General features: G+C 33.2%; 3 protein-coding genes across 6 annotated transcripts; 2 read left to right on the top strand and 1 right to left on the bottom strand.

The window, feature by feature from the left end:
- Positions 1 to 5,736: 5,736 nt before the first annotated feature.
- LOC105215708 (protocadherin Fat 1) lies at positions 5,737 to 17,134 on the top strand. Of its 4 annotated transcripts, none has more exons than XM_011189757.3 (5): positions 5,737 to 7,038; positions 9,722 to 10,023; positions 12,276 to 13,319; positions 14,797 to 15,514; positions 15,566 to 17,134. In XM_011189757.3, exons 1-5 carry the CDS (start codon positions 6,972 to 6,974, stop codon positions 15,829 to 15,831), a joined length of 2,397 nt encoding a protein of 798 aa, XP_011188059.1. In that variant the 5' UTR covers positions 5,737 to 6,971; the 3' UTR covers positions 15,832 to 17,134. The 4 variants fall into 4 exon arrangements, with proteins under 4 accessions (XP_011188059.1, XP_011188058.1, XP_011188061.1 ...); XM_011189756.3 differs by having other exon boundaries at positions 14,794 to 15,514; XM_011189759.3 differs by having other exon boundaries at positions 5,738 to 7,038; positions 15,578 to 17,134.
- Positions 17,135 to 17,214: 80 nt separating this feature from the next.
- LOC105215707 (alpha-1,2-mannosyltransferase ALG9) lies at positions 17,215 to 19,280 on the bottom strand. The gene is made up of 4 exons (XM_011189755.3): positions 19,119 to 19,280; positions 18,687 to 19,058; positions 18,144 to 18,621; positions 17,215 to 18,085 (listed from the first exon to the last, which is right to left on the bottom strand). The coding sequence occupies exons 1-4, from the start codon at positions 19,232 to 19,234 to the stop codon at positions 17,216 to 17,218; spliced, it is 1,836 nt and encodes a 611-aa protein (XP_011188057.2). The 5' UTR covers positions 19,235 to 19,280; the 3' UTR covers position 17,215.
- A 1,453-nt stretch (positions 19,281 to 20,733) lies between these two features.
- On the top strand, positions 20,734 to 21,872 carry LOC105215706 (general transcription factor IIF subunit 2). The gene is made up of 2 exons (XM_011189754.3): positions 20,734 to 21,423; positions 21,490 to 21,872. Exons 1-2 carry the CDS (start codon positions 20,899 to 20,901, stop codon positions 21,784 to 21,786), a joined length of 822 nt encoding a protein of 273 aa, XP_011188056.1. The 5' UTR covers positions 20,734 to 20,898; the 3' UTR covers positions 21,787 to 21,872.
- The last annotated feature ends 82 nt before the right edge of the window (positions 21,873 to 21,954 follow it).

Raw genomic sequence — 21,954 nt, 5'->3', positions numbered from 1 at the left:
GGAAAACTAAGCAAGTGCGAGTAAATATTTGCATGCAATAAATAGCAGCTCCGCAATTTCTATATGTATGTGTGTGTATGGGTGTAAGGTCAACAAATGCTCAAATCTATTTACGCTTTAACTGATAGCACCGAATCAGGAGCATTTAGTAGCTACCATAGTTACAAACTTAAATTACAATTCTTTTTATTATTGATCTGAGTACTTGTATGGAAAACAATGTTGGACCGCACATATGTATGTATGTACATACGTAAATATGTTTAAAAAAAATTCCATTGTTTACCATTTTAAAAAGTATCAACAACTGATTATCTGGCAAATAATGAGCGTGGTCGAATTAAGCGAAATGCATTCTGCGAAAGCGAACAAAGAGAAGTGCTACATACATATGTACATACATAGTATATATTTATATGTAAATGTGTTCATAGTAACAAATATATAGGCACATTTGATATTTAAAATGCAGATCGTTTTAGAGTTCCCATATGACTGTTTCCATCTTAACTGTGATTAGTTAATTTTTAGTGGCGTGTGTATGTATGTACACGCATCGGGAGATTATATATGTACATACTTACATATCGCTCATTTACTTGAATAGTGTCACAACTAAAAACAGTCGATTTTCAGGAAAGCGAGTTAAAGTTTTCAATTGTCTCTTATTTAGCTAATATAGAAAAATTCTATCAGTTTATTGACAAATCTAGTGGCCTGTGATATATTAAATACAATGTTGAGCATAAATGGACCAAATAGAGTGTACTAATGCTTTTTCTTGGGCATAAATGTGATCCACTTTGAATTATGTCGTTATTTGTGAAAAATATAAATCAATTTCGCCGTCATAAGTCAAATGTGTCGTGTTTGCTGAAAAAAGCAATTTGAAAAATTTAGTTAAATTTTCACCAATATCGTTGTAATACAAAATGTGTCGTTCTTTCTGAAAAGAAAATCAAATTCACCTTTTCACAATATGTGTTGGAACACAAAATATGTTGTTATTTCGTAAAAAAAATGATAGCTAATTCTGGCACAACTGAGAAGTGTCGTTATTGTGGTTAAAAACTAATGCAACATAACAAACTTAATAACGGCACATTCTTATTTCACGGTTTATTTTTCTACGCATCCGAATGAAATTTGTATACAATATGGACGATGAAATTGCGCACATTTCTGCATACTCAACTCAAAAATCGTGTTTTTTGAGTTATGACACTATTCAAGTAAATAAGCGATATGTAGTTAGAACATAATCAAACGTTTCATCTTCATAACTATGGATTAAAACAACAGTAATTCAGCAGCTTCGATATGCGGGCGATAGAAGTGCGAACATCAGTATATCCATACCGGATATTCAAATTTTTATAAAATGTCCCATAGTTTGTGGGATATAAAACTGATCATATGTAAAGTTTAATATATATATTTCTGTCTTCTGTTTAGATATTAGAACAACGCGGTTATGGGGGAGTTGGAGGAATATTATATGTATTTATATTTAATTGGGATTGCTGTCGCAAATTTGTCAAAAACGTTCAGAAACAATATCAACATGGCTAACTATGTACATAATTCCTGGATCGATTGCAACTATTTTTACCTCGAAGTTACGTTATATTCAAATGTTAACCGATATATACGGTATATTAGATATATAGGTGCCATTTGTGGCACAGAGGCACACTGTTATAAGAAACACATCTGTTTTGAATTTCCTTAGAAAAACTGAGAGATTTACCGATATTTTCGATAAAAAAATAGCCATAGACTTTGAGGTCCCCATGTTTGATATCCTTGAAAAGTAATAGTCCGATTTCGAATGCAGTATTTGTGAAATTTTTTGTACTTAACTGGTACTTAATTTATAAATTGTAAAGTGAACGAATCAGATGGACTTCACAATTGTCGTATAAGGAAAGTAGGCGTGATTGTGAGCCGATTATATAATATATTATACCATTGGGGTGCCAAAACAATTTTATGGACCGAATTTTATTGAAATTTGTCGAGTAATTCCTGAAATATAAATTTTGACCCATAAGCCACGCGCAGCGTCCATTTTTGAAACCAATCTTAGCGTAGCATTTCTGTACCATCTCTACCATGAAATTTAGGGTTTCTGGTGTTTTACGTTATTGAATTAAAGCTCTTTTAGTAGTTTTCAACAAACCTTTCCCCACTTTCCATTTTCCAAAAAAATTTCATTCAAATATGCTAGTTGGTGTGATCTTTTCAAATCATATCCGACAAATCAAAATTCTTTCTTGTGGAAGAACATCTTTTCTGTTCCCAGAGTAAAGTGGTGAAAATTTACCTGTTTTTTCTTAAATGTGGTGAATTTCATAAAAACCCTTAAAGCTTCAAATAATTAGTACATTTTATTATTGATATTCTCATGTGACTGCGCCATCTGTCCGTTAAGTTTGCAATGGCATGTGACTGCGTTAAGCGTATTATAGCGCCATCTACATTCTAATAATCATAATGCTAAATTTGCAATAATAATACTGTGAAACCTGACTAAGTCTAGCAAAAAAGATTGTTATCTATATAAAAACAATGTGTGTGTTAACTTAATTTTAAATATCAAGTAAGTATTAAAAATATCAACATAAGAAGTGAGGGCGAGATACGAACTATTGATAATCTAGCCACTCCTTACAATTAAAAGATGTGGAGTATTTCGTGTTGCCGGTAAAAAGATTTTATGAAAACATAACAAACAGTTTCTAGTTGATTGGATCACTGAAGATAACGATCTAAAAAAGCATTTACCGTTATTTTAGTTCGATGTAAGCGATTCACTTAGCATTTACTTTGTTTGCTGATTGATTAGTTGAACTGATTATATTGGATCCATAATTATGCTAATGAGTTCCCATGCAAGAGGATGGCAAGCATTATACCAAGAATGTGTAACTTTCAGTTGAAAAAATTATAAAATTTCAGTTCGAAAGTTTATAAAACTCCAACCATATTTGGTATCTTTCGCTGTTTGCATAATTGTTTTAAACTTATATATTAATTTTCGGTTGGTCTGGTACCTAAACTGACTCTATCTAGTATTTGATGTAGACGCCTTACCTCATATCATTTTAATAATTTTCACCTCCACTTGTTGATAGTTACTTCTAATACCCAATATATAATTGTCAAAATTTCATAAATTAAATTAAAATGAATTAATTTCATTTGCAACATTATTATATTCTCGTAATATGTTGCACAGAATATAATAGTTTTGTTAACGCAACGGTTGTTTGTAACACCTAAAGCTAAACGATTTAGATATAGGGTTATATATACCAAATTGACCCGGATGACGAGTAGAGTTGAAATGGTGTCCGTCCGTCCGTCCGTACAAACGATAAGTTGAATAAAACATGAGATATCTTGATGAAACTTGATACAGACATTTCTTGGCATAATAAGAAGGTGGGTATTGTAGATGTGCGAAATCGGACTACTAGCTCTCCCACAAAATGGCATTTACGAAAAACCTATAGTGCTATAATTGAACCATAAATAAAGTTATGAAAGTAAAAATTGGTAGAGAAGAAACATTTTTTGGGAAAGTGGGCGTGTCCCTACCCATCTTTAGTTTCTTGCATATATCACCTCAGCACGACATCGGACTATAAGTTTTCGAAGCCTCAGACACCGAGCAAGAGCACAGTGCTTGTGACCAATTTTTTACCGAAAGCCCAAAATGGGCAAAAGAGGGTAAATATAGCCCCCATATACGTGATTTTCAAACATCCAAATGACTTTATATCTAATATATGGTCAAATTGTGTGTTATCTTATAAAATGGAATAATTAAATTGCGAGAGTATGAAATGCTCGGTTACACTCGAACTGAACCTTACCTCTTGCATAATTTTGATGATCATTGTTTATATACAATATAAAGTAAATCAAAAGAACGTAAATAATATATACATATGTGTATATATGTATTTCGCGTTGGGGTCTGAAAGAGTTTTTGAGAGAAATCCCTTAAGACCGATTTCACACAGGCAATTCCTGTTGCGGTAATTCTTAGTTTTATAGAAAAGGGGGCGACGAAGAGAGGAGAATTTTAGTTTAGTCAAGTAAGAATTGCCGCAACAGGAATTGCCTGTGTGAAATCGGTAGAATTTGTGGTAAGCATTGACGCTATACATAAGTAGATAGTCGTATATACTCGAATTAAGGGGCTATACCAGTGCAACCCATGAAAAATTAGGAGATTTTCGTGAATTTTTTTAAAAGAAAGTACTCGATCGATTGTTTCGAAGTTTTTTACACATAAAAAGGTATATTTTAAGCTACATTTCAATTTTTTTTGCAGGAATATTGAAAAATAACGGAGTTATATGCTGTCTTCGGAGGTGAAAAAATAAATTCCCTAACTGCTGACATGATTCCGGCCGAATGAGTTGCTGAAACAAAAAAAAAAAATCAAAAAGGCTATGAAAGTTAAATATATTTCCTATACAATGACCTAAGATTTTTGAAAAATATCAAAAATTAACAAAATGGCGTAGTTCTGAAAAAAAATTATTTTTTTAGGTAAAAAATGGTATTTTTTAAATGCCAAATTGACAATTTTCAACCAATCAAAAAGATCGTAGGCCATTGTATGGTAAATATATTCAAGAATACTCAGTTTAAATTTGAGAAATGTCGTTTCGATAAAAACGCGTTGAAAGTTTCGGCTATAGCTGCTAATACCAGCGGTCGCTCTTTTCAATGCTGGCATTCATAAACTATTCAAGATACAATCTTACCACTTGCACAGGATATTTTTGAAAGTGTAAACTATCGAATAAGCAAAAAATAAAAAAAAAATCGATATTTTGAAAATGTCACACTGGTATAGCTCCTGAAGGAAAACCGATGTGCCGGCATCTTCGTTCGAATAAATTCAAATAATTTAATATTGGAATACATTTTCGTTTCGAAACAGTATTTACATTTTTATTTTTATACCCTGTGTCTTTCTTTCTGCTCTTTGATTGAATGCTCGCTATGACAAGTTGCGCCGCCGCAATGGCTATCGGCATAGACATATGTATGTACGTGCATGTGTATGTAAATGAATCATTTGCGCGTGTGTCGTTGCAAAACTACACACTCACATGTATAATTGTATTCTTACATCTTTGGCAACCGACTTCAAAACACAAGTAAATAAAATATTGAAACGCTTGAGGAGTGATGTGGAAACATTTCCAGCACAAAATTACATACGAAAGCACAACAGCAACAACGATTGCAACCTAAAGCAAACATTTTCTCGCTTAGAAAGATTTTGGTTTGGCCAAGCCAAACATAGTTCACAACAACCCACTTGGAAAATAGTACCAACTGAGTATAAACATACATAAACAACAATTTCGACTTTTAAAGTTGAGGGTCGTCGTTTCTACTATATCTGCCTACATTAGGTGGTGCAAAGTTGATCTTTACTGAGTGGTTCTGACGAACTAGAAGCAAAGCAATGTTTATTCAGTTTACTATTCTCGAACAATATGCGAATTTGCAATGAATATCTCAACATTTCACGTTGGGTACAATAAGTTGGTAAAAAATTCAACTAGTTGTTGTTAATGTATAACATGTATGTACGCCATGTGTAGATACTTATGCAGCGCATTCTCTACTGGTAACTAAACTGCCGCATTGAGCCGTAACGTCAAGTTTCGAAGCAAGAGGGTATTTCTTGTTTAGTTACAATACTGATATTTAGTCTAAGTATTCCGAGCAACGGTGGAACAACGGTTTAGAAAGTGCGCTAACAAACTTTTGGAACTTTTTTCCAACTAGAAGTGTTTATTTAAGGTTTGGAAACAAAATAGCTTTCTAAATATAAAGAATAGTTGAGACCAGAGTTTGCAGCACAAAAATTCCATTTGCAGTATAACACCAGTGGTTGCTTCTACCGAAATGTATGCGGGCGATATGAGGGTGCATTTTCCGTGACACATTATTCAAAATTACAAATATACAACTTGAAGGCACGTTTGCTTGCCGCGCTTGGTCAGCGTTTCCGAGACTCCACTAAATGTTAAAAGTGTTCCAGGTGAATGACTCTTTTGAATGCTATCGGCTTCCGGTCAAGCCACCCTTTGACTTTCGTCACGACAACGTTGCCGTGTGCATGTGTAAACATTGTGTGATATATGTACACACAAAAGTACATATGAGCTTGCTTACAAACATAGTTACCGCAAATGACGGAGCCATGAACTGAGGTGGTGTTGCTCAAGTTTCGGACCATTCAAGTAAACACAATTGTTATTATTTCTGATGAATTATAGTGCATAACGCCTCATATTGAGGCACATGATGGTTGAGCTAACAAATCTTACATTTTAATTGTGTGTGTACCTATTTGTGAACTGATGTGCGTGGTGAGAGTAACGATGTTTCGTGTTTTAACTAATTTAGAGGATCTTAGAAAGCATACTCGTAACATTTGCTTACTGTGACACTGCTTAAATTTGTGTTGTTTCAACGATAGACGTGTCTCTATTTAAATTATAATATTTGTATGTATGTATGTGTAAAAATTAAAATAATATAAAATAAAAAAAAATTAAATTAACAAATATATAAAATTCGAAAGTGAAAATTCTTTGTGTAGTGAAATTATAGTTGTCTATATTCGAAAGCAAAAAATGTATTTAATGATACGTGCAGTCAAATACCACATAAAAACGTCATAGCTTTGTACTACATGGATCATGGAGAGTAACTTGACTTACTCGCAACGAAATTACAAGCCGCAACAAATATGCGCCACCAAAAGAAATGCTTGGATTATGCAAATTACAACTCAACTGCCATTAAAATTACCAGCTTTCATCGACATAGTAAAAAACAACAACAGCCTAAAGAGTTTCTCATATTTTCAAGAGATCCATGACTATATTTACACCGCACAACGATCTTGAATTTAATGCGATTTGAAAATGAGGATTATGTATCGACGCACAATTCATTTATTTTCCGTATTTCTGATGTTTCTCAAACCAAACGGTGAGTCCTTCGCGATTTCCACAAGAATATTATTTTTACAACAGCACAATTGAACCAGCTTTCAAAAAAACACGAAAGGAATTATGAATATTAGTTTTAAGAGACGGCATTCTTCTAGAAGGTACAAGATTCTTCTAGTTGGTAGTGGTAGCTCACACTTTCGTATCACTACAACATTGATTAAGTCTCCTTACTTTATAATGAAAACATAGGGATATTTATAAATACCATGGACATTTTAGAATTGGCGAAAGTTAGAACGTCTCCATTGCGAACAGGATAGTGTCGAAAGATTACTATTATACACTCATTTCAACATTATCTTAACTGAATAAACATATGTATCTCTCTTAACTTAAATCTTCAATACATGCATATACTTAAAGTTTCATTAACATATATAATTCTAATAAAAGTATCAAAGTATTGCACACTATTAGTGAGACAATTCTATGTCTAAAAACATATTTAAAAGTCAACGTATTGTATATATGGAGCATAAGATTTAATTAATAATAGAGAATTGCTACATTTCTACGGAATCCATAAAATGTTTAGAGTCATACTAATGTGCAGTTATATACGGACATTTCTACCAAAAGAAATGTGTGTGCATTTAACTTTATTACCAAACGTTTACTACTCTTTGTCAACAGTTTTATTTCACAAAACTAAAAGGTAGGAAGATCAGTGATAGTGAACTAATTCACAGTCATGAAAACCGGGTTAGTAAATTTCCCCAGTTGGAAAACTTACATTACTTGGTAATGCATTGAGTCATCTACTTTTTCACTATGCACACATTAAACCAATTTGATATCAGAATCAAGTACTTTAGATACTGTCAATGTCGATTTCTGACAAGTATGACCGTTAATTTCTCGGTGTGGATATACAAATATCAGTTCAGCCATTTGTTAACATTCAATGAACTTCCAAAAAACTTCCATTAAAACTGTTACTTCATAAAGGAAAAATTTTGAAATTGTTCCCAAACTTTTAAAACACACTTTTATTTTACTTCACTTCGCTTCAATGGCCTCGTATTCTTGTCTAATTCATTTAAACATTCTTGCTCTGTCCTCACACTTTTACAAAATAAAATTGCATTACTTTTAAATATAAATAACAAAAAAATATGCACTTACGGTGGAAAAGAAATAATTATTGACAACCCTCATGAGAAAAGCAAATATACCACATCATGTTTTTGAGCAATTCAAATAGCAAAGTGAATTTGTAAGGTAAAATGCTGATACACTTTCCAACTGGGTTAAAACAAATGAAATATGTGTGTATATGATGAATGTATAACTAAATTTCAGACAGGTACATTTGGCTGACAAACATACATAAAATTCACATGTATTGGCATAACAGTTTTCCGGTCATTTGTATAGGTTCATTTAGCTACAATTACCACCATGTACATTCATTCATCATTTAAATTGCCATATACATACATACATACTTATGAAGTAAGTACAGCTTTATATTGCATTTTCTTTCATTTAGGTATCTTTTATCTGTTTTAAAAATAAACTTCTTATAAATATTTTAAGCTTTATGCGTATACTTATCTCTTCTATAAGTATATAAATATAGACATTCATAGGTCTTACAATTGTACAAATCTACTGACTATCTCCTTATGTAGAACATATGAATTCCATTTTACATTTTACAAGATATTACAAATTTATGTGAAATTAGATATTACTCACTTAACATCAAAAACATAAAAAAATTGTATAATTATAATGCAGAAATTGCAATAAACTTTAAGATCACTATCTTTAAGACCTATCAGCTAGAACTGATTTGATGGATCTGATTGACGTAAATTTAAACCAGCATGAGCTACTTTTCCCTACGAACACAGTATACACACTTACGTATGTATATTCAAAATTATTGAAAGTACATCCATCAGACCATCATTGTGGTCTGACTAAACTTGCATCGTTGATCAGCACACGTTCAAAGAAAATTCGAGAGCGCAATGAAGTTTCATAAGGCTTTAAGTAAGTACGCATGCTTAGTAGAGCGAATCGGAGGCGAGTTTCGAATCAGTGCATTCGCAATTGGCCAGATGCAAGCCTATCTCACTCTCTCCAGATGTCATTAGTTTCTAAAATACATTTATATATGAAGCCATGCTTTCAATTAAACACGATAGCGAAAGGTGAGCCCGATTCTTCGGACTAGATCTATTATATACCGACAGCACTATTTGAGTTAACTTGTATTTCGATATCTTCGTTATCTGATCTATCGATTAAAGGCAGTGAAATTAATTTAAATATATCTGAATATTAACATTTCATGTGAAGTGTGTCTGTTTATGAAGCTAGTTCACAAATTTTTGTATGAGGTACATATTGAAATACTATATTTTCAGATGTGGCTAACATAACTAGAATTCTTCCTGGAAATAAATTTGTCTCGAAAAAAAAAATTTAATAGTAATTCTTACCAAGTTGAGAAATAGAGATGCTTTAGAAAGTCCATTGATTAAACAATATAAACAATTTTGTCAAATATAAAATTGTGATTTCATTTGAGTTCTTTAGTTCTATTTATTGAACAAATTTAACATGACTCCAATAATTAGGGGCTAAAACATTAAATATACATATGTATTTATATCTCAAGTAATGCTGTTACTTTTAATTTCTTTCAGACACAATTGGTGCTATCTTGGATTCACGTTGTTATCTTGAAGGTGGAGGTTCAGCAGAGAGCTTTCTTGCCAATGAAGATCTCGAAGTGGGAGCTATTATTGGAAAGTTACGAATAAATGGAAATCCTGAGTTAGAAGAAGGGGATATTGATTTATCTCTACGCGAAAAGGACGCACCAATCGAGATAATATCAGGAACCAAGAATTTATCATTAGCTGTGGAATTGGACAAGGAAGGAGTTCTAGGACCCTCTTCAATTTATGTAAATGTAATTTGTAGTCGACGTCGGTCTACCGATCCGGTAAGTGCTAGTCAACGAGTTCGAGAATTTATGGAATTAAAACTGACGTCACCATGTGGGAGACTAGGTTACGGACTGATATCAATTATGTACTGATAGTATAATATATGATTTTTCGTTTGGTCAAGGGGTTTATGAGGCATTAATTTTGTGACAAAAGAGGTAATATGAATGCTATTGCATAATATATTGGAAAGTGCGTATAATTGAATAATATAGGGTCGAGAGCTGGTATAATAGTGCAACTCTCTCATTGCATCGTGCAATAACTGCTGAACTAACTAACTTCTGAAGTCAATCCAAAGGCAAACTCAGCGCAAACTCGACTTTTTGTATTTTATGTAGATATTCAGTATACATTAATTTTCAAACCATCGACTCTTCATTGATCTTTCTTGCACAATACTGTTATAATTTGATAATCTTGATTTTACCACAATGTGCTTAATAGTTTAAAACTAACAACACAAATACAAGACTAGCCCGACCAAACATCTAACAAAGGAAAAAGCGGCAAAGTGTGTATGTTTCTATTTTCATATAAAATTCGAAGTTGGCCTAAAGTGGCTAACCACGGGGAAGCGCTATTATTTTTTTTTATTATTTCATTTACTCATTGCTTACACAAACACCTGAACGTCGTGTCGTTAACTTACATAAACACTTAAACTAAACCAACTTGAGCAATTTAATCGTCATATGCTTCGGAAGTTGTTTCAAAAACAAAACAATGCGGTGAAAGCTTAAATTTTTCAGAAAGTTAATTTAGTAGAACACTTTTGAATAACAACATGTAAAGGAGCGCTAAGATCGACTGTAACCAACATTTTACATGCTCTCAACATGAAAATCTCAAATGCGGGTAAAGCTTTTCAGGTTTAAGAGAGCTTTATAATAAACAATGAACATGAATTCAGCATTCGTTATTCGACGGATTTATGAATGGAGTATCCCATTTCCAAGGGTCTTGAACTTATCACAAACTCCTGAAAACATAATATAAAACATTCACTTGAATTATTTGTTTATGTGTATTACCAACAAAGCGTAAAAGTTTGGAAATGTGTTGAGTCCAGTTGTTTTTTATATATGTATGTATTTATTCAAGACTTTTAAAAACAAAAACAAATGTATATATGTTTTATATCGCCTTTTCCAACTATTAAGTTTTTATAAAGGTTGACAAGGGAAAGTACTTTTTCAACTGCTTTTCTGGTCATAATAGTTACATTCCTGTTTGATTTTCCGAATATAGTTTCGAAAAGAAATTTGCATATTTTCGCTAATTAGATTCAAAAAGAAAACATGCATAGTATAACTAATGCATTGGAAGTACAAACCACCATTCGAATGTACCTTCCGATTCAAAACATTTACGTAAGTCCAATAAGAATAAGGATTTGCAACAACCAAGGTAGTCATTCTGTAATATATTTAGGGACGTGTGCAACGACGTCCACTTTGCCAATTCTTATTTAAATATTTGTCAATTGCTATCAGATATTCTAGTTTTGTGGATATAAACCCCCTTAAATTTTTGTTTTGGCAATAATAAATTTTGCATTATCTTTCACTTTAACATACTCATTTATTAAATAGTATTCACAATTAAGTCGAATCATATTAACTTGTACTACATATTAGACATAGACACGGTGTCCAGTATTTTTCGATATATGTATGTACATATACATTTATTAATTTTTTTCGACGATCTACATATCTTTGACCGTTCATATCATCTGTTATAAAAGCCAGAGCTTGAAAAAAATTTAGATTATATTCATATTTTGAATTCTTTAGTAACTAAAGTTTTAACTAGATATCTCAATTTTTATTCAAATAGACGAAGATAGGCGAAAGCATTATATTAAATAATGAAAATCGTTATATGTACGTATATAGGATATTGGTGCTGGAGTAAAATCTGTACCGATGATTTTCGTTAAGAGAGATTGGGAGAGATTTACAGATATTTGTTGGTAAAACATCAGCCATAGGTACAACATATTCGATATCTGAGGCCTTGAGAATTTATCAAAAATTTTCTTGAAATTCGTTATTCGTTAATTGAAATATGACGTTAGATCCAAAAGTTGGCTGTGGGCCATTCCATTTTTTATACCGTTTCACATGTACATACCTATGTTTAGAGTATGTTTGAAATGCCCACTTTTCGATTCTATATTAAAACACCTAATAGTTTTTCCCAATATGTAATTCGATGTAACTTAACGGTATCTACTTTACAGAGTTTTGTAATTCCCGTAAACGTACGCGTAATCGATGTCAACGACAACGCCCCGATTTGGGTGGGTGCACCATACACTTTAACGCTCAGTGAAGTCACTGTATCCGGTACAAGAATACTCCAAGGTGCACATGCCGAAGACGCAGATCAGCCGGGTCCATTTTCCACTGTTGAATACCAAATATTACCTGGCCCGTATTCGGGTTATGTACAGTTTTTGAACCCTCTCGAAGGTACATTAGTGCTGAAAAAGACGTTGGACTACGAAACTATGCAAAATTTTACTGTGAAACTTAGAGCTCAAGATCAGGGCAGTCCACCCAAATATACGGACACAACACTAAAGGTAGTAATTACAGATGCAGATGATCAAAATCCTAAATTTCAATATGAATCCTACACTGGAGAGCTTCCAAACGATGGGCGACCCAGTGAATTGAGATTACGTCCAGAACCAATTAAAGCCGTTGACCAAGATGAAGGCATTTGTGCGCCAATTCAGTATACAATTGTGCAATCACAAGATACGAAGTACTTCCGAATTCATCCGCACAGCGGCGTTATTACATTACTAACACCCATTGGCTATGCGGATTTAGTTAATGGCGCTACACTGGTGGTGAAGGCGACACAGATAGACAATGCTGATCGCTATGCCTTGACAACAGTTATGTTAACACGCCAAGGAACGCGTGTTGATATAACACCGTTGTCATTTGTACAGCAAAAGTTTTTCATGCGCATACGCGAGGATACGGCTGTGGGAAACCGTATTCTAGCATTACCCTCTAACAAACCGGGTAAACATTTGAAATATACAATACTGGACCCAGAGAATTCGCAATTTTTTAGTGTGGGGTCATTAGGCGAAGTAATCTTAGTTAAACCTCTGGACTATGAGAAGATGACAAAACATGATTTTCAAGTAATGGCAACGGATGGCTTGACAAATATTACGGCAGCTATAACGATGGAAGTGATCGACGTAAACGACTGGGAACCTAGATTCCGAGAGACACATTATGAATTTGTGGTCCCAAAAAGCGTAAGTGCATATATTTGTTTGTGTCACCAAGAAATATAAGAGTTAGATATGGGGTTATATATACATAAATGATCAGGATGACGAGTGGATTTGAAATCCGGATGTCTGTCCGTCCGTCTGTCCGTGCAAGCGATAACTTGAGTAAAAATTAAGATATCTTAATGAAACTTGGAACACATGTTCCTTGGCACCCTGAGGAGGTTGCTTTCGAAAATGGGCAAAATCGGTCCACTGCCACGCCCACAAAATGGAGGAAACCGAAAACCTATACAGTGTCATAACTAAGCCATAAATAAAGTTATGAAAATGAAATTTGGAACATAGGATCCCATTAGGGAGGGGCACATTTGGATGTAATTTTTTTGGAAAAGTGGGCGTGACCCCGCCCTCAAATAAGTTTTTTTGTATATAACTCGCAAACCAATAAAGCTATATAAGCCAAACTTTCTGCAGTCGTTTCTTTTAGCCATTTCCTTATACAGTCCAAAAATGAAAGAAATCGGATAATAACCACGCCGACCTCCCATACAAAGGTTAGGTTGAAAATTACGAAAAGTGGGTTAACTCCCTAACGAAAAACGTCAGAAACACCAAATTTTACATAAGAAATGACAGAAGAAAGCTGCACTGAGATTTTTTTACAAAATGGAAAATGGGCGTGGCGTCGCCCACTTATGGGTCAAAAACCATATCTCAAGAACTATTCGACCGATTTCAATAAAATTCGGTATATAACACTTTCTTGACACCCTGATGACACGGGTGGAATATGGGCGAAATCGGTTCACAACTACGTCTACTTCCCATATAACCCAATTTTGAATTCCATCTGATTCGTTCACTTTATAATGTATTCATAAGGAACCAATGAAGCTAGCGGAATAAAACTTTACACAAATACTGTATTTGAGCTGTGACATCACTTGTGGAAAAATTGTCAAAATCGGACCATGACTTTTCAAGGCCCCTGATATCAAACATGAAGAACTCAGTGCCTAAGGTTAATTTTTCACCGAAAATATAGGTAAATCCCTCAGATATTTTAATGTAATTCATTCCCTCTGAATTTTTTTCTTATAACAGTTTCTCTCTGTACCTGAAATGGTAAAAATCGGGTCATAACTTCCCCCAGATCCTATATACCTAATTATAAGTAATATTAAATTAAGTGATCGTATAGTGTTCGATACATTGTATCTTGGTGGTGAAAACGAGTGAAATCGGTTTAGGAATTACCTCAGTCCCCATATACTATTTATGATGATTTTCGTTATTCTATTGAACTTTATGCCGAATATATGGGTCGAATTGTGTTGTCTTTATAAAATTACATCAATAAATTGCGAGAGTATAAAATGTTCGGTTACACCCGAACTTAGCCCTTCCTTACTTGTTTTATTTTATTTTTTTCATTTTCAATTTAATATATTGTTTGCAGCAATCTCTAATTTTATTTGTTTTAAATACAATTCAGCAGGCTCTTCACGCGTCACCTGAATCATTTGAAGGCGTAATGATTGGAAAAGTTGAAGCCGCTGATGGGGATCGTAACGACAAACTTGAGTTGTCGTTAAGAGGACAACATGCTGGGCTTTTCGAAATAGATTCTAAGGGATGTATTTACATGCGACCAGAGCAATTACAAGGATTTAATGAATCCACTGTTCATTTGGTAGCCACAGCAACTGATTCTGGTGTTCCGCCACGCAGTACTTCTGTGCCAGTCACAGTGACCATGGAAAGGCTCACTCTTGCACAAACAACATGGGGTTCCAATTTCATAGGAATGTTAGGCATGATCATAAGTGTATTTATTATTGTTATTATTATTCTGACATGCTACATCATCCACTCGAAGAGCAAACGGCGAAAGGGCACACCTCCTTTAGGACGGAATCGAGTTCACAGCCATGCACACAGCACAATGTCTTCCGCCAACTTAGTCACTCACGAGAAAATTTCCAATAGTGCTAATGGAACTGTGGTCACGAGCGGCAATAGTGGAGTGTCCGTGCTGCATATGAAGCATGACGGAAATATGTCAATGTCAAACCCAATTAGTAGTGGTCTTAATCATTCTGGAGTTGGCAAGGTATGTTCCACCGTTCTGGCTACAAATTTGGAACGTGAGGCTAAACGTGATCAAGAGCGTGATCGGGAAAAGCAGCGTGAAAGTTATGCCGCAACAGTGAGAAGTAAGTTCAAGTTTTGTACTATTATATAATTATTGCCAAGAGCATCATTAGTCATTCTTCCAGGTATAGTGTCACGGGCCTCTGCCAACGGACAGTTGTACGAAGAAGATGAAATCGAAAATGACTCCATTTCAAACCAGAATAACAGGGTATTAGATAACAACAATAAAAAGGCTGCATGGGAAGAGTCAACTAGTTTACAAAGAGGATCAACGGCGACAACAAATTTAGACTGTAACGCTGTTAGAGCTTCGAACCTTCTGGCAGCAGCAGAAACAATGGGTTCCTCGGAAAATAATTTAACTGTATATTTTTAAATATTCTGTAATGTAAACAAAAGCTTCCCCATAAACACAATACCGGCTAAGAGGTAGTAGTAGGTAATTAATTTTTGATTAGTTTAGTGCTAGTTTAAGTATAAGAATAGAGTCATTTGAATAATTATCATTCCACTTATTATCGTATTATTAAAGTTATTATTTATTTACCCTATATATTTCCAAACTAAAATTTCTAAATATAATAATTAAAAACTTTAAATACTCGATGTACGATCATTTCCCGGTATTATTATTCAGATACATGCATACATATGTATGCACATACATATATGGATATCCATATTCTGTAAAACTTATTCGAGTCTTGATGTTCTAATTTATATTCAACAATAACATAAAATTAGAAGCTTCATAGTATGATATATTTAAAAAATGGTACGTTTTCAAATATGTATACTAAAATATTAATATCAAATTTGATGCTTTAAACTCTTAAGCTTTTTGTGTAAGCAACTTTGCAAAAGTCAACTGAAAGTCGATAAACTTTTACCACACCTATTTATGTGTAATATTTTCTAATAATATACATACATATGTATGGTCATTAAAATAATTTCTGTATGTAGTTGAAAGTCCAAAGCATATTAATTAATTCTACCGTTAGTCATACATTACCCATGGTGCACCTTTCTTAGTTTAAGATACTATTGTATGATTATATAGATAATATAATATCTGTAGTAGCATTAATACATATATGCTACAATAATATAGTTCGAACATGGTCAAACATAATTACTAATTGATTAGAGCAAAGAGCTTACAACCAAGCTACAGATATTATCAAAACGCAGCAAGTCAATCGTCTAACTATTAAACCCTACTATAGATTTACATTTGTATGTATGTTAATGTTTACATGAGTTTGTTAAGATCAAGTTTACAAAACTACCAGAAACTCTTGTACTCTTATATTCATAATGTTAATGACTTGCATTCCAAATTTCCATAATAATTCTTTCATTGGATTGTAGTTTCGTATATACGCACCTTATTGTAGAGGTTAGATATTCAATATTCATTGTCCACTAATTTTTGCCCATTCCAGCATGATCTTAACATAGGTACAATATTGTGTGACGCTTGATTCCTTATCAGACCATCGCAGTATCGACTTGATAAAACAACGTCGTGTATATTTCCAAAATCCCTCAATCATAACGATGCTATATATGACTTCATATGGAAATAATATTTGTCCTATTTAGTAAATTATTACCTCTGTTTTAAGTACCCTTTTGTCTAAAGCGAATTTTTAATGTCTTACTCTTACACCCAATGGTTTCATCGCAGATAAAATCTGCAATTCATTTATTCAAAAGTGTTTCCGCTTTGATATAATAAATAAGTAGACAATCCTTTACTTTTGTCTTTTTCGCTTTAATAATTTAAAATCTCCGTAAGTCGTATAGCTATCTGTAAGGAATGGTATATAAAATGCTCTAAAAAGTTTATGTGAATTTTCTTGTATTAGAAAAGGTAAAGTTTTGTATGCCGTCCAATCTTTGGTGAATCTGGAATAATTTGGTTCCAGGTCTGTATATTTTCCTTCATCAAAATATATTAGAAAGTCGCAGCTATTGTAATTGAAATAAGTCCTTTCGTCTTCCTTATTCATGTCATTAAAATATGGATGCAGTACTTGTGTAGCATTTTCACCATCAGCATAGTAAACAGGTAACATGCCTCGAAACTCTGATTTTAAAAAGCGTAAACGGAAATTATTGGGTGGCAAAAAGAAGCTTCCCGGATAACGATGCCAATCCTTTCCAATGCATACATTATATATTCGATCATCTTGATATTCTTGTGAAGTCGCAAACTGATTTAATTCCATGAAGATATCCATCGGTGCGTGATAATTTCGATACAAAGAAAATACTCTTGATAAACCAAATAATGTACTTAAAATCATTACAGAAATTGCTATGAACATAGTGTGGTCCAAATAATGGGAACCCACTGCTATTTTGCTCTTCAGGATCAAAGATTTTATCCGAAAGAAAAGGCGCTGAAGCACATCAACAGTGATTGCGCCACATAATGATATCATTGGATAAATTGGAAAAAGAAAACGTTCTTCTTTATGAGGTTGTGGGAAAAACACCAACAGCCAGAGATAAAGTGGAGCCAAAGACAAGTAACGTGGGAAGTTAAGTGTTGATTTGTGTTTTGCTGGCACTACGAAGTGATCGATTACCAGTGCAATCGGTGTAACAAGACAAAGCAGCTGAAATACAGATCAATTACATATTCATACTTCGCAGTTAATTTTTCAAACTACTCACCCAAATGATGTTAAAGTTCAAAAACCCATTAATTAAATAATATTTCAACGGTTCCGTTCCAAAAATGTTCGGACCATGGCTGGTAAAAACGTTATAAAACACTAGGTTTATAGGAGCTATTACTAATTTCCCGTAATAGGTGCTGTCAATAACAACCATGGGTATGCCGATGGTTATTGCAGAAATGACACTCCAGATCAAAAACGTTTTCCACAATCGTTTTTTCAAAAGTATATCTATAGCTATAGGTAAGCCAATCAAACCTCCAAAGGGCCAGCCAAGAAGTGTGGAAATGGCAACGAAAAATATTGCAAGACTATATTTCAATTGCCACCACGCAGCAAGAGCTGCACATCCAAAGTACATCGAGAAAGAAGACGGCAGTAACGCTGTGCTAGATACAAACATTCCCACACTAAAAAGTTGAAATATTAGCCATAATCGTCCTATATGTATTCCGAATTCTTGACAAATGGACCTACATTGATAGTTATAGATATAATTTAAAAAATCAATACCTGAATATTAACAAATTAATCTTACTTGTACATAAAGCGTTCCATAACAGCGCAACCAAATCCTAACATACATCGTATCATGTAAAATATAAGTATTGGACTAGGGTTAAATAGTTTTTGATATAACCACCCTGGTACTCCTTGCACTAGTAGATATGTATAAGACCGTAAAGCAAACTCTGGACTATATTCCCATGTTTGCATTCCATGCCCGTTAATGATGTAATGCAGTGGCTCCCAATAATTGAACGTCTCGTCGCAATCAGCTATATATGCCCAAATGGCACTACATAATCTTGCGCTAATTAACGTCTTAAAAGCAGTTTCTACACTCGGTATCAGAGAAGCAGCCTTTGCATCTGCAACCACAGGAGTCCCTGTTTTTAATCCATTGTCTCTGTAAATAAAATATAAGTTACACAAAATGTTGTTTGTTTTCCAAAATATATGTATGTACTTCTTTTTGATATCTTTTCTTTGGTTGTGATCAATCCTTTTAGGTTTTTTTGTAAAAATAACTCCATTATCTGATTTATTTGCATTATATCGCTGCCGTGCAGCCGGTGGAGCCATGACTAGTTGTATACGATCGAAACTTCGCAGACAAAATCACAGGGTATTCTTTTTTTTTTGAAATGACATATCTGTTTTTTATATGAAAGGGGTAGTAACATAAAAATCGACAAGGAATAAAATATCATTTACTGTATATTATATGTATATAATAAAATTTTAACTTATTATTACATAAATATTTAAAAACTTTTATTATTATATTAATATATATTTTGTTTTAATAAAATAATTTTTACAATAAATTATATATTAGCAATTATGTAGACAACTGGTAAACTAGTAAAATATCTAATTTCCAAACCAATCTCTACAACCTTTTTTATAAACTTATAAATTAAGTTTTCGGGGAAACTTTAGTATAGTATCCCCCGATATCAGGGTTAAAATGGGTATGGTTGGAAAGAGGACGATCTCCAGATTACGAATATATATAATAGTTGCCGCAGGAGACTTATAGTTTTCGAGATATTCGCATTCAAAGTTGAAAATTTCACAAATTTTATGTGGCGATATTTCGATTATTAGTTAACTTTTAATTTATATAATGCGCTTATTACACACTAACACTTCACTAAATTGTTTCCACATACTTATTTTATATCAATTGGTTTAATATTTGCTTTAAATAGGCATTTTAATTTTTGCACAATTTTGTTTATATGCACAATAACCAGGTTGACAGATATCATGTGTTGCCATAACCAAACAAATGAAAATAAAAATAATAATCTTTCGCATATTGCTTTTTTCTGTAATTGCGGCCTTCGGCCGCGCTTTTGGAAAATAACTCTGGTCCACCCAATATCATTGTTTTTCAAGAAACAGGAACAAATGTACTATAAATCATGTAATTTTTTTATTAACTTTTATTCGTTTGTAAAATATGTAGATTTGGCAACACTTGATATCTGTCAACATGGTTATTGTGCATATAAACAAAATTGTTTAAAAATTAAAATGCTTATTTAAAGCAAATATTAAACCAATTGATATAAAATAAGTATGTGGAAACAATTTAGTGAAGTGTTAGTGTATAATAAGCGCATTATATAAATTAAAAGTGATGTAATAATCGAAATATCGCCACATAAAATTTGTGAAATTTTCAACTTTAAATGCGAATATCTCGAAAACTATAAGTCTCCTGCGGCAACTATTATATATATTCGTAATCTGGAGATCGTCCTCTTTCCAACCATACCCATTTTAACTCTGAAATCGGGGGATACTATACTAAAGCCGACCCAAGTTTTCTTATCATATTTAAAAACTTTTTAATGTTAATTATTCATATCGAATGTTTAAGTATCTATTTGCTATGCTCTTTTGTCATTTATTGTATTAGGTTAAACGCCTACGCAGCCTAAATTGCGTTTTCCCAGTATTCTACGTAGATCGAACATACTGTCGAGTCTTGTTTAACCAAGCCATAAGTAATAAATGTAAAGTTTAACATTTTTCAGGTTGCATTAAATGCAAGCCTGTGAACAGCTGATTGTTTAGTTTTCGTATGCAATTTTTGTTTTCACTCAAAAACCACATTAAACGACATCCATAAAATTATCAATTTATTATTATTAATAGAAATATAATTGCGCATATCTATATAGATTTAATATTAAACAAAGTAATTTTTAACAATATAAGAGAATCTAATCAAAATGTCTAAAGATGATAGAGAATTGGATTTGTCAAATGCTGGACGTGGTGTATGGTTAGTTAAAGTGCCGAAATACATAGCACAAAAATGGTCAAAAGCACCATCAAATATGGATGTAGGAAAATTGCGAATTACTAAAACACCGGGACAAAAAGCTCAAGTTTCTTTGTCGCTAACTCAAGCAGTTGTAAATTTGGATCCCGAGGAAAAAATTCCCACAGAGCATATATTAGATGTGTCCGTTGTTACCAAACAAACATTAGGAGTATTTTCACATGTTATGCCGCCTGAATCAAATAATGCGAGTAATGGAAAGGATAAAGAGGCACAATCTGTTAGTGAAGCGGAAAAGCTATACATGGAAGGACGTATTGTGCAGAAATTGGAATGTCGCCCAATCGCTGACAATTGTTATATGCAACTGAAACTTGAATCTATACGGAAAGCGTCGGTACCACAACGCAAGGTTCAACCAATAGATAAAATAGTGCAGAACTTCAAACCAGTTAAAGACCATGCCCATAATGTACGCAAACTGATTTTTAACATATTAAGCAGAATTTTAATTAGTTCTATATTCTTCATATTACAGATTGAGTATCGTGAAAGAAAGAAGGCGGAAGGTAAAAAAGCACGCGATGACAAAAATTCAGTTATGGATATGCTTTTCAATGCTTTTGAAAAACATCAATACTATAATATTAAAGATTTGGTAAAAATTACAAAGCAACCTATTGGTTATCTGAAAGAAATCCTTAAAGAGGTATGTGATTACAACATGAAAAATCCACATAAAAATATGTGGGAATTGAAGAAAGAGTACCGCCACTATAAGACTGAAGATAAAAAGGATGATGACAAAGTCGCAACTGACAGTGATTCGGAATAGTATAAAAATAAATTAATATAAAGTGTAAAGATTTAATACCCAATTTTTAATAAAAAGAGATTTCCAATATTTAACAATTATACAAATGTACGTGTTTAATCAAATGCTTCATTTACACGCACCACAACGTATATTTTATACTATTTTACAACATTCAGGACATCAGAA

This window comes from Zeugodacus cucurbitae, chromosome 2, assembly GCF_028554725.1.
Source record: "Zeugodacus cucurbitae isolate PBARC_wt_2022May chromosome 2, idZeuCucr1.2, whole genome shotgun sequence".
NCBI classification, from domain to species: Eukaryota; Metazoa; Arthropoda; class Insecta; order Diptera; family Tephritidae; genus Zeugodacus; species Zeugodacus cucurbitae.
The sequence above is the reverse complement of the archived record's forward strand: the minus strand, read 5'-3'. Positions and strand labels throughout refer to the sequence as shown.

Excerpts from the sequence above, each read along its gene's own strand:
- LOC105215706 (XM_011189754.3), top strand. The coding sequence starts at position 20,899 with ATGTCTAAAGATGATAGAGAATTGGATTTGTCAAATGCTGGACGTGGT. Across the intron at positions 21,424-21,489 it reads TTAAAGACCATGCCCATAAT|ATTGAGTATCGTGAAAGAAA; the intron begins GTACGCAAACTG and ends TTCATATTACAG.
- LOC105215708 (XM_011189756.3), top strand. The coding sequence starts at position 6,972 with ATGAGGATTATGTATCGACGCACAATTCATTTATTTTCCGTATTTCTG. Across the intron at positions 10,024-12,275 it reads GACGTCGGTCTACCGATCCG|AGTTTTGTAATTCCCGTAAA; the intron begins GTAAGTGCTAGT and ends TCTACTTTACAG. Across the intron at positions 13,320-14,793 it reads AATTTGTGGTCCCAAAAAGC|CAGGCTCTTCACGCGTCACC; the intron begins GTAAGTGCATAT and ends AATACAATTCAG.
- LOC105215707 (XM_011189755.3), bottom strand. The coding sequence starts at position 19,234 with ATGGCTCCACCGGCTGCACGGCAGCGATATAATGCAAATAAATCAGAT. Across the intron at positions 18,622-18,686 it reads ATGGAACGCTTTATGTACAA|GTCCATTTGTCAAGAATTCG; the intron begins GTAAGATTAATT and ends CTATCAATGTAG. Across the intron at positions 18,086-18,143 it reads TGAACTTTAACATCATTTGG|CTGCTTTGTCTTGTTACACC; the intron begins GTGAGTAGTTTG and ends TCTGTATTTCAG.